The 13,062-nt window shown below is 47.8% G+C and overlaps 2 protein-coding genes across 2 annotated transcripts in view; one reads left to right on the top strand and one right to left on the bottom strand.

The window, feature by feature from the left end:
- The first annotated feature begins 61 nt into the window (after positions 1–61).
- LOC135827667 (protein lin-37 homolog) lies at positions 62–2,503 on the top strand. The gene has a single exon (XM_065340124.1). It carries the CDS (start codon positions 417–419, stop codon positions 1,317–1,319), a length of 903 nt encoding a protein of 300 aa, XP_065196196.1. The 5' UTR covers positions 62–416; the 3' UTR covers positions 1,320–2,503.
- Positions 2,504–3,668: 1,165 nt separating this feature from the next.
- LOC135827658 (multidrug resistance-associated protein 1-like) overlaps positions 3,669–13,062 on the bottom strand; it is a 35,100-nt gene continuing 25,706 nt past the window's right edge. Inside the window, exons 26-33 of the mRNA XM_065340114.1 lie at positions 12,193–12,399; positions 10,200–10,399; positions 9,440–9,590; positions 9,033–9,281; positions 7,881–8,039; positions 7,188–7,354; positions 5,253–5,447; positions 3,669–4,818 (exon numbers count right to left, since the gene is read on the bottom strand). Of these exons, the coding sequence (XP_065196186.1) occupies positions 4,707–4,818; positions 5,253–5,447; positions 7,188–7,354; positions 7,881–8,039; positions 9,033–9,281; positions 9,440–9,590; positions 10,200–10,399; positions 12,193–12,399 (1,440 nt within the window). The 3' untranslated portion in view covers positions 3,669–4,706. The remainder of the gene's footprint in view (positions 4,819–5,252; positions 5,448–7,187; positions 7,355–7,880; positions 8,040–9,032; positions 9,282–9,439; positions 9,591–10,199; positions 10,400–12,192; positions 12,400–13,062) is intronic.

Below are 13,062 nucleotides of genomic sequence, written 5' to 3'. Positions count from 1 at the left end.
ATGTAGATGACATCATGTGTACGGCAGCTTTTGAGAGTACCGCGCTCAGGAAGATGTTTTCCGGTGCTTCCTGTATGCATGAAAATCTGCCGGATCGTATGATCTATCAAGGAAGACTTTCCTAGTTTTCCAGAAGGGCTTAGGTTGATGGCCAGAGTAGCAGATACAGGGATCGGGAGTAATCGGACACGAGAGCCCTTTCTCTTATCGTAACACCGGACTTTGACAGGCCAATTTCATCTCATTTATTCTCTGTTCTTCGCCACAAATGCGACTTCATTTCAATGTGGTCTCGTGAGTAGTGATATCAATTTTCTGACTGGAGGGAATAAATTAACACCTCATTGAGAGCAATTAGTTTGTACTGGCGACGGGACTTAGTAGCTGATCCGAGTGGACGAAAATTCCTGTCCAGCATGTCTTGCCTACCAATGATTTCCCAGAGGAGTCATTTGAACACACCTGGTTCCGAAGCCAAGTCGGGTAACAAATTTAGCTCACCGCTGGATGTTGGCAAAAGTCCCATCTCTCCCCTTCTGGATATGTCATGTGACTGGATCATGCGTGAAGCAGCGCTGGAGCTGTTGCAGCTACCACATCTTGGACACACTCCTGACAATCATCTATTCAAAGCAGCACGCGCTGCCGCAGCCAATGTGGCTGGCACAAAGCGTCTCCTCAGCAACAGATCAGTGGAGCGTCCCAGCAAGTCATCGCCGGCAGTGTCCGCATCTCGGCGTGGCCGTAAGCGTACGCGTAAGGGACGTGCCTCATGCGAGCCACCACAGGCCAACATCATTGGAAATCAGTATGTGATGACATTGTTCGATCGCAGTGTAGACCTGGCGCAGCACAGTGAAGGAACATCGCTGTATGTTATGTGCCGATCATGGATTGGAGACATCAGACATAGCGGCATGTCATCACCGTATCTCGAAATTGCTGGCATATCACCGAATGTTGCCAGCAAGGACGGGGACACGGATATCTGGATGCTGCCGCCACCCTCGCCGACTGCTGGTGAGCAGCAGCACGTGGAGGATAGCGATGTAGACTCATCATCAACTGGCGTGGAAACTGTCTGTCCTGATGCTTCATCAGTTGACAGTAGCGTAGCTGGCGGCGGCGCAGAAGAGCAGCTTCACTCGGCCAGCAATTTACTGACGGAGCACATGGCCAGCTGGAAGCGCTGTCGTAGGACTAAGATGAGGAGAGCACAGGTCGAGTACATGCGCCATGCCAAGAGCGTTGACATCCTGCGCAGGATCCGCAATAGCGTACTGAATATGTCGTCGTCAACCCTTACCTCACTTGCATGAGTACCCCCCACTGGAAGCTACTTGCTCTGTCTGTAACTGGCTCTGTCTGTATTGCCTCAGCTCGAGTCTGGGTTAGGTGTTGAATTAATCAGTTGAACCGACCATTTGAGTACTAGTACTGGATATACGACATAGGAACACCTAGCATGGCCTTTCTTCTTGAGTTGAGATCGTCCTTTGTTGTCTTGTCAGGAGCGTTGGTGACTTACGTGCTCGCCTTTCGTTGTGTGCGTTGAGAAAACTGGTTGGAGGTCCAGTGTCCGTGCTCGTCGTTGATTAGTCTGTCTTACTTGTTGTCGAGGCCTTGGTGTAGATTAAGAATGCTGTAGATGCGGCCGTTCTTGCCTCGGTTGGCTACTTTGATGTACTGGGCTCTGCTGCGTGTGTAGTGTGTACAGAGATATCCCATGTTGAGATGTGTCTTTGTGCTTACCTACTCCTCTGGTTGTTTGTCTAGCCAGTGCACGGCGGATGTTTTTATTGATGTTTTAGATTCTCGGTGTAGATGTGTTTGGAACTGATGTGAAGGCGATTGTGTCTCCAGTGTGTTGTTCGTCGTGTTCCTGTGTAGTCTGTACGTTGTGCATAGTCGTTGTCAAGTCTTGTCAATGGTTTCGCTGCGCTCAAGCTTGGCCCACCCTCTCTTTATGGTTATAGTTTTTTTTTAAATGAACAATGATTAGAAGACAGAACTAAATATGAGCTACTCTTTCTTCTGAAACAACTAATTATGTACGAGCCATTCTTTCCTCTGAATTATGAGCCACTCTTTCAAACGTTTTGTACTTTAAACTACTACTTTTCTTCAGTACTATAAGCCGCAACAACTCATCAGTCTGTGTACTTTTTTAAATTAATGATACTTTCAAGTCTCCTGGATTTTGACTATGTTTCTGTTTTTTTTTCTACCCAGCTGGGTTCTCCCTTGACCTAGCCTCTTCTGTTTCCATCCTCGATCTGGTGGAGTTTTCTCTTGACCTCGCCTTTTCTGTTTAATTCCCCTTGACCTCGCCTTTTCTGCTTCTATCTTCTATTCGGTGGGGTTTCCCCTTGACCTCGCCTTTTCTATTTCTATCTTCTACCTGGTGGGGTTTTCCCTTGACCTCGCCAGCCTTGATGCACAGCTGTGCATGTACATCTACCTCCTCTACTTGATTTGGATATAAACGAGCATATCACACTGACTGCCGTCGTCATAACTGTTAGTTCCCGTGATAGTCCTGACCATGTGATTGTCACATTGTCAAAAAAAGTCGTAGCCTCCGAAGGGTATTACTGTTACACATGCAGAGCCAGAACAGGCCAGGAGTGCTCGGAACGCCACTGCTCGTTTTCCACTGTTCTCATACACGTGCATGCAGTCAGAGCACATTCTGGATGCATGTACCGACTTGCTCGGACCTGGATCAGCCAGAGAAGACTACAGTAGAGTCACGCGCTGAAGAACGTGGAGCCCAAGAACGTCCAGCCTGAAATTCTAAGAACGCCACAGCCTAAAGCTAAGAACGGCGGTGTTGGTTTTCTGGCAGCTTGTGGGATACAGATGATCCAGTACAGATGATCCAGATGATCCAGTACAGATTGTTTCTAAGAACGTGCTTTAACGTGTATAGGAACGCAGCCAGATTGCTGAAAAATAAGAACGTCCCAGGCTAACCCTTTGGAAACAACGTTCTTGGGCGCGCGACTCTACTGTACTGCACCGGAATGCCGCTGTTGCCTTTTTTTTCATACCAGAACGCATCTCAGAAAGTACTAGTACTACCCAAAGCATGGTCTAGTCATCGACTCGTACTCAGAGTCGTAGTCCTTTTGTCCTTTTACTGCCATGTGCAGTACCAAGAGGGGAGGATGATTGTACTCTCGGTAGCACTAGTATAGACTAGTACATGTATTAGCAAGAGTTCATAACTCCTGGGGGTTATGTACTCTTGCTATTAGATAAGCCTTGTTTTGTCGAAAACAGGTTGTTGGTTGACAGCATGTTACAAGGGGGAGGACACACTGCACTGTTTCCGAACACAGCCAATGTGTCCTCCACCTTGTCAACCAACAACTAGTATAGACTAGTCTATGAAGAAGACAAAATTAATACGTTCTCAAGTACATGAAGTTTCCCGTCAAGAACACAACGCATGCGCATACGCAACGTATTCGGTGAAATGGTGATGATGTCCCAGATGTTCATTCGTTGGCATTGGTACCTGAATTCCAATAGTGTCTCGACCAAGCATGCAGCCACTGTGCTGCAGCAAGAGGTGTGAATAGGATGAGGCTGATAAATGCAGTGTGACTGACAGGTATCCCCCCCCCCCCCCCGGCCGGCCCACAACCGATTATCATTCTGGATTGGGTTGCCAAGATATTGGTTTTCAGCTCAGATGAAGGAGAAAAAAAGAGATGAAATATCTCTGGTGCTGCACGTAATTATAATAGAATATTGGCCGGCTGTGGCTTGTGTCATACTAGGCTGCCTTGGCCGCATCAAATATCCTTTACAAATACAGATAAAGTGGAGATGGCCATACAGGCAATGTCCTCTTGTGGACCGAGGAGGAAAGGAGAGGTAGATGGTACATAGATGGAAAACCTTGGTGGAAGAGAATTCAATCTAAAAATAAAATAAAACCATGGTTCACACTTTATTGACAGTCATGTTGAACAGTCCAATTAATAATTTATTTTCTAAAAAATTGAAAAAATCAATGGGTTCACAAAAGCGCAGTTTTGCAACAATTGCAACACGGGCCAACTTGAAAAGTGTGTTTACAAAAGCTAAGGGTGCACAACTACTGGAACAAGGGGCGAAGCACTAAACAGTTGCTAAAAATGTGTGGAACAAATAGCTAGGCTTGCAACAAGAACTGACTATATGGTATGCAGATCAACTGATATCCAGGAAAGCAAATATAAGAGGTACACAAACATATGCACATAAACAGACAGAGTTCTAAAACGCTTCAAGGATGTCCAGAGGAAGCAGAACAGAAGAGAGCTGGAGCAGTATGGCTGGTGGACCTGGCAGTGGGCGAGTGTGTCACCGCAGCATTGCTTATAGCACCCACCAGAGGAGAAGAGTGAATTCAGACTAAGGAGGTGGTGACAGTATGTGTCATAGCGGTGATGTAGACAACCTTGAAGCATGGCACAATATCAGTCCACCAGATTTGCTAAACACACTGGCGCACAGAGGCAGAGGTCACCGGATGTACTTCGAAGTAGGAGTAAGCTATTCACAAAACAACACCCCCATAATGCTATAAACAAAAGCCATCGTACTGCGTCCAGGAACGGCAAAACCAGGCAGCACAGGGTACGCGTGCTGCTCCTCCGCGCCACGCACATGATAGGCACTTGTATTGACCGGGCTGAGTATCTTTTATTGCTTTAGCTCACAAGACCAGCATCTCGTGCCATGGCGAAGAAATGGCTTCGGGACGCAAGAAGCGTGTCCGGGCCGTCATACTCGATGATTTTTCCTTGGTCAAGCACCATCACCCTAAAGAACACCACGACACAAGCAGACAGAGCACCATTATGCACAGAATGAGAATTGACCAAACGTAAATGCTAATGGATTCGATATCTCCCAATCAAACTGTACAAGAATTTGTAATGGCAACCCAGTGCTGTCCAGTACAATGTACATGTGGATAGCTGAGTACTGTAGTCTCCCTGAACAGTATATGCCCAGTGTACACGGGAAAAAAACTTGGTCCTTGCCACCATCCTCAGGATTGGCCTATCCCAGTCTTTGACAGCAGGTAATCTGTGACCCTATGGTATCTTTCTGCACATTCCGAACAAACAGTGCCAAAGAAAGAAGGTGGCTGCTGGAAGCAGGTGGTCGTTTGACCATGTGTTACCCGCACCAACTCGTACTGTAGTCAGGTTATTACAAGTCGTCCATAATTACATGTACAATGTACTTACTTGTCATAATCCATGATGGTGTTGAGGCGATGTGCTATGGTCAAGACCGTGCAGTCATGGAACTCCGTGCGGATTGTTCGCTGGATCAAATCATCCGTTTCCAAGTCTACTGCCGCCGTGGCCTCGTCCAATACAAGGATCTTCGTCTTGCGGAGCAGTGCACGTGCCAGACACACCAACTGGCGTTGACCGACGCTGAAAGGCAAAGGGAAACACATCATCTTCAGTTTATACAAGCTCCAAAGCACACTACATGTTTTACGTTCACGGGAAAGGAGCAGTAGAAACGTTTTAGCAACTTCCAGGCACCAGCTGACCAAAGCTAGTTTGCTTTTGCACGCACTTAGCATGGCGGTGCAGTTGTACATGAATAGCAAACTTTATATTATAACATGCAAGCACTCATGTCCATTCTGCAAGAACTTATTAACAAACTTTATATTATAACATGCAAGCACTCATGTCCATTCTGCAAGAACTTATTAACAAACTTTATATTATAACATGCAAGCACTCATGTCCATTCTGCAAGAACTTATTAACAAACTTTATATTATAACATGCAAGCACTCATGTCCATTCTGCAAGAACTTATTAAGTACAAGACAATAGAAGTAATGTTCACAAATTCGACATGCTGCCAAACGCATGTTACCTCCGAGAGAGTGCAACTTTGCATATGGGTGACGAAAACTCATATATCATATGTTCCGAGTACGTTTCGTACTACGTACAACGAAGGACAGTGTATGTGCAGTCCAAATATCTGTCATGAGCATGTTGGACGACAAGTGACTTCCTGTCTGGGAGTGCTAGTTCTAGCAAATTACTCTACTGCTCACTAGAACAGGCTGCGTTGCATACCATTCGGGGGGATATGCATACTCTTGATACTACACATAACCCATCACGAACCCGCTTTGCATCTACAGTAAAACCTGTGACTACCGACCACCCCTTGGTGCCAGCAAAAGCGGTCTTTAGTAGCAGGTGGTCTTTAGTTAGAGGTTTGCACCGCGTGACCATATATGGGTCCCATTATATGATATGTATGTCAAAATGCAGCTAGTACAATTCTCCAGGACTTGCACAGTGACATTCTTATTTCAGGTCAAACAACACTTGGAGAGATAGACGGACAGATGGAGAGAGACAGAGAGAAGATTATTTTTTTGCAGACGTCAAATTCAGCTGCTACTTCTGAAGCCAGGAGTCGAACGTTCCCTGTGGAAGTTTCGTTTTGCGCTGGGCTTCAAATTATTTGTTCATGCGATCAGTCGTACCGACTGTCCTTGTTGTGACTTCACGATTGCTTGAACGCGATCCTTCAGCATCAGGACCTTGAGGTGCTGCTTTGTTTCTGAACTCCTTCATGCCATCGTCGATTCGCCTGTGTGACTGGGGTGACAGAGCCGCTCAGTCTTCGGTTCTCCTCCGAGTAGTAACATCGATCAGAGAGCGCTTTCGATGCGCTCTCGAAGACGTTTCCGATCATGTTTATTCTTGACAGAGCTTGAAATTTTGACAGGTGTAGTGCAGTCCACACCGACTCCACAGTCAAAATGACCTGCGTTCATTTGTTCAGCTGTTGTATCGAAAGATTCCTTTCAGGACCATCATGGAAAATCAGCAAAATTTCAAGAAGGAGCTTCAAGCAACATTTTGATTTCCTACATCGCGGTCGCTAGTTACGGGTCGAAAATCGTTTTTGGGACAAGAAAAGGCGGTCGCTGGTCGCGTTCAGCAGGTAGTCGCTAGTCACAGTGCATTTTGAATGTGGGACCGTCCGTGCCTGGCGAAGTGGTCGGTAGTACCAGGCCGGTCGCTAGTCACGGTGGTCTTTAGTTACAGGTTTTACTGTACATGCAAGCAATGGAAAGAAAGGTGAGATGGAGGTCCTATCTAGTATTCAGAAGCACGAAAACGCAAGCCTACCTGAGATTTTCACCACCTTCTGACACAGTGAAGTCCAGCTTGTCATCAACGCCATCAACGAACGATCGAAGATGAGCGTGCTCGAGAGCATGCCACAAATCAGCATCTGTGTGCTGCTCAAATGGGTCCAAGTTGAAACGCAGCTTGCCAGAGAAGAGCACAGGATCCTGAAAGAGCATGTAGAACACAAAAAACCCCAAAGCAATCACATTACAACATGTACTTGTTTCAAACTGTCCTCACGGTACCACCATACAAACAGTCAGGTAGAACACCTTCCAAGACTACTTGCAAGTTGACTACTACACAGACTGCAGTCTTGTCACACAAGGCAAGTCCCTGCGCTCAGTGCATTGAGCACACATTACCACTAACAGACCTTATCAGCAACAGGACTGATACCGCAGCAGTGTCGACATGTACTCATTCATCAATGATAAAGTAGATGATAAGGATGATAATAACACAGTGATACAGAAACAGTATAGTAATGTAGCAGCAGACAACAGCCGCCGCAGCAGACAACAGCCGCAGCAGCAGCAGCAGCAGCAGCAGCAGCAGCAGCAGCAGCAGCAGCAGCAGCAGCAGCAGCAGCAGCAGCAGCAATGGAAGTGGCTGCAGCAACTGCAACTTGGCTGCAAAGATGCATCAGAACTACACGTAGGCATATCAGAAAGTTACAATACAGCTTACCTGAGGAATGATGGTGAGTTTAGAGCGGAGATCCTCCAGCCCCATCCTGCCAATGTCCATACCGTCAATGACGATGTTGCCCTCTGCTGACTCAATAATGCGGAATAGTGCCAGGGTCAGTGATGACTTGCCTGCGCCAGTTCGGCCTACGATTCCAACCTGCACAACAGTGCGCACACGCAGACACACACACGCGCGCACGCACGCATGCATGCACACACACACACACACACACACACACACACACACACACACACACACACACACAGACACACACACACACACACACACACACACACACACACACACACACACACACACACACACACACACACACACACAGACACACACACACACACACACACACACACACACACACACACACACACACACACACACACACACACACACACACACACACACACACACACAGACACACACACACACACACACACACACACACACACACACACACACACACACACACACACACACACACACACACACACACACACACACACACACGCAGACACACACTAATTTTAACAGCAATACAATGAGATCTCACTTGGATCTAAGACAGCATGTAGTATGTGTACACATGCGGTGCAATTCGTCCACATCAAGTATACATGCGGTGCAATTCGTCCACATCAAGTATACATGCGGTGCAATTCGTCCACATCAAGTATACATGCGGTGCAATTCGTCCACATCAAGTATACATGCGGCGCAATTCGTCCACATCAAGTATACATGCGGTGCAATTCGTCCACATCAAGTACATGCACCTTCTTCATCAGAGCAATCTCGTCATGCTGTACAGCCGCAGTGAATAGGCATATCTGACTCTACACAGCCGAGTGCACACAATGATATGCACCATCAAGGAGTGTACATGTAAGAGTGGATCAGTGCCTGGTATCTGTGGATGCACATATTTCAACCCCTAGATGCTATGTCCACGACAGTAGTATGACCACATCTCCCATTCTATATCATGCCACCGCCACCACAGTCACTTATAGGCCGTTTCTCCTGTCTTTCCTTGTGATTTGTAATGAATGGAACAAACATGCTCTTGCTATACAGCTCGTAAAACACACACTGCACAGCTTGAGTTCAGATTGGCAACTCGGCCACGCAACATACCTTCTCTCCACCCAACACGTTACACGAGATGCCACGGATAACTAGGTCTAGGCCCGGACGGTAGCGCGTGCTATAGTTGTTGAAGCTGACGCATCCCTGCTGTGGCCAGTCACCTGCGGGCCGGTAGTCGGGCTTGATGAGCGCCGCCTCGGTGGGCGTTTGGCTGTATTCGTTCACGCGCTCCACGGACACGATGTTAGTCTCCAGTTCGCTGGTCATGCGCACCATCCAATTCAGCGTTTGTGTGATCTGGGGACACCACACAACAAACAGGTACGTAAGTTCAGAGCAAAGAGCGTCTTTTAAACTTCTGTACACCTGGACAGTTTCGATTGTTAGAAAAGGCACTTGGCAAGGAACATGATTTCGTACTCCGTTGATATCGTGTCAGAATGTTATAGACTTACAGTCAACGCATAGGAGACAGACAGACCAGCCAAACTAGCAGCTGAAGTTGCGTCACGGTTCAAGAACGAGTACTCCCTCTCCAGAACAGCAAACAGGGCTGCAAAGAACACTATTGAGTTTCCAACAAACTCAAGACGCAGTGCCAACCACCTGAACAGGACAAGCGCACACACACACACACACACACACACACACACACACACACACACACACACACACACACACACACACACACACACGAACACACACACACGCACACACACACACACACACATGGTCAGATACACGTGCACGCGTACAGCATTGTGCGGTAAGATGGCGTTGAACTGTAAAGGTGTGATTGCCGCCAATGCGTCGGAGTCAGCCGCAACGTGAAGTAGCTGATTTTTGATGCCCACACTGTGGCCATCTCTCAGGTAAAAAACACAAAGGAGTTGAGAAATACAGTAGACTTGGATAGCGACTAGCGACATTCGGTCAGCACATGACAAAATTACTGCTGCTAGTTGTGCACTGATGTACCATCCACGGAAGTATGCAAGTACATGACGCAGTGAATGGGATGCTTGGTAATGAAAATGTCGCTACCCAGGACGATCATCAACAAGACCAGCAGAGCCGTCGACACAACTTTATTCCCGAACTTGTGCAATCGGCATCTTGACATCACAAACCGCATAAGTTCATTCTGTTTTGAAACGCACTGCAACAGGATATCCTTTTCTCAACGGATGCAAGTGGCGTGCTGCTGGTGCTCACCGATTAGAGCTGATGCTGGGATAGTAGGCCTGCTGGTTGAAGTCCACCTTGTCTTCGCTTTCACCGATAAATCTCGACTGACAGGAGTAGGCTCGGATGCTGCTCACTCCCGACAGCGTCTCGGAGAAGTGAGAGAAGATGGGAGACCGTGAGACGGACTCCAGGCGTTTCAGCTGCCGAGACGTGGCAACATAGTAGCGCTGCACACAGGATGATCAAAAACAGGAAATGCACATAAAACTCTGTGAGCGTTACAACAATGACCTAGCCGGTTGTCTCTGTTCTCTTCTGCCTTTGTGGTATTGCTCCATCCTTGTGGTGTTGAGCACTCCAGGCAAACTTGGAATTCTCGCTATTGTGAAAACTCCGTGAGATCAATGAGATCTGAATCGGTCATTGCTTGGGATTACCAGTGAGTGCAAAAAGTGCTTAGAAATGTCATGTCAGGTCAAGATCTATTATAATGGACGGTTAGTTCTAGCAACAGAATTACACTGTCAGTGCACAAATTTCATTCATGGCGCTGCCAGTGTTACACGGCTATACAGTAACACACTCACTGATACACTAGCACAATTGCATACTGATACACTGGGACAGTGATACACTAGCACACTAGCATGCTGGAACACTGGTCCACTAGCATGCTGGAACACTGCACACTGAGACACTGGTCCACTAGCATGCTGGAACACTGCACACTGAGACACTGGTCCACTAGCATGCTGGAACACTGCACACTGAGACACTGGTCCACTAGCATGCTGGAACACTGCACACTGAGACACTGGTCCACTAGCACGCTGGCACACTGCACACTGAGACACTGGTCCACTAGAATGCTGGAACACTGCACACTGAGACACTGGTCCACTAGCATGCTGGAACACTGCACACTGAGACACTGGTCCACTAGCATGCTGGAACACAGCACACTGAGACACTGGTCCACTAGCACGCTGGCACACTGCACACTGAGACACTGGTCCACTAGCATGCTGGAACACTGCACACTAAGACACTGGTCCACTAGCATGCTGGAACACAGCACACTGAGACACTGGTCCACTAGCATGCTGGAACACTGCACACTGAGACACTGGTCCACTAGCATGCTGGAACACTGCACACTGAGACACTGGTCCACTAGCATGCTGGAACACAGCACACTGAGACACTGGTCCACTAGCATGCTGGAACACTGCACACTGAGACATTGGTCCACTAGAATGCTGGAACACTGCACACTGAGACACTGGTCCACTAGCATGCTGGAACACTGCACACTGAGACACTGGTCCACTAGCATGCTGGAACAATGCACACTGAGACACTGGTCCACTAGCATGCTGGAACACTGCACACTGAGACATTGGTCCACTAGAATGCTGGAACACTGCACACTGAGACACTGGTCCACTAGCATGCCGGAACACTGCACACTGAGACACTGGTCCACTAGCATGCTGGAACACTGGTCCACTAGCATGCTGGAACACTGGTCCACTAGCATGCTGGAACACTGCACACTGAGACACTGGTCCACTAGCATGCTGGAACACTGCACACTGAGACATTGGTCCACTAGAATGCTGGAACACTGCACACTGAGACACTGGTCCACTAGCACGCTGGCACACTGCACACTGAGACACTGGTCCACTAGCACGCTGGCACACTGCACACTGAGACACTGGTCCACTAGCATGCTGGCACACTGCACACTGAGACACTGGTCCACTAGCATGCTGGAACACTGCACACTGAGACACTGGTCCACTAGCATGCTGGAACACTGCACACTGAGACACTGGTCCACTAGCATGCTGGAACACTGGTATACACTGGCACACTGATATACACCGGCACACTGAGGCACTAGCACACCGCTATACACTAGCACACTGGCACACTGATATACATGTACCAGTATACTGATACATTGATATACTGGCTGATACATTGGTACTGAATACTGATACACTACACTAACCTGTGCAAAGAAGTAGATAACACCCAGTGGAAGGATGACAGCGAGGAAAATCGGGGTGCTGATTGAAATCACGATCATGATGGAGATAACGTTGAAGAAGGTCATCAGAAACGATCGCAGGGATCGGGGGATAACCTCGTCAATGGTGTAGATGTCCTTGCTGAAGCGGTTGACAATGCGGCCCAGTGGAGTAGTGTCAAAGAAACTCTGAGCATTCGCAGCGCAGGTGAAATAGGAAGGAACAGAGCATCAGATTAGAAACTTAGGTTGAACTGTAGTGCATGTACATGTACATGATTTTGACAGACTTCTGACTGCAGTTATCAACACAGGCCATGAACGTGGATGCTTCACATACCAAAACTCTTTCCCAGCACACAAATGGTGCAACTAAGAAAGTGGTGGACATCATGCAACTGCATTATAAAGAAAAGGGGGTTTGTCAACTGACAACCGCTCTATTCAGTTGCTATTCACAATCGCCGCATGCGCTGGATGAAAAATTCTTTATTGTGATGTCGAAAATTGTGAACAGCAACTAAATAGAGCGGTTGTCAGTTGACAAACCCACTTTTCTTTATAAATGGTGCAAACATCCAAAAAACTACACTCAAAAACTGGGTCGCATGCGGATAGTCAGAGCGAGCCAAAATCAGGTGGTCACACCCACAGGTGCAAGCATATGCTCACATATAAGCACACACACACGTGTATGTGCACGGGTGAGCACACATGAGCGCACACACACACACCTGTCCTGTCCTGTCCTGTAGAGCCACTGCCACAGGGGTCACGTGGGCCCCGGAGGGGCATCAGAGAGGAAGATGGAGCACGCAGCCTGATGACGCCGGAGATGGTGGGGCAAACGGA

The sequence above is a fragment of the Sycon ciliatum genome, chromosome 1 (assembly GCF_964019385.1).
Source record: "Sycon ciliatum chromosome 1, ocSycCili1.1, whole genome shotgun sequence".
Taxonomy (NCBI): domain Eukaryota; kingdom Metazoa; phylum Porifera; class Calcarea; order Leucosolenida; family Sycettidae; genus Sycon; species Sycon ciliatum.
This window is presented reverse-complemented; position numbering and strand designations above follow the sequence as displayed.

Bases quoted from the DNA above. Each gene is read 5' to 3' on its own strand.
- LOC135827667 (XM_065340124.1), top strand. From the start codon at position 417: ATGTCTTGCCTACCAATGATTTCCCAGAGGAGTCATTTGAACACACCT.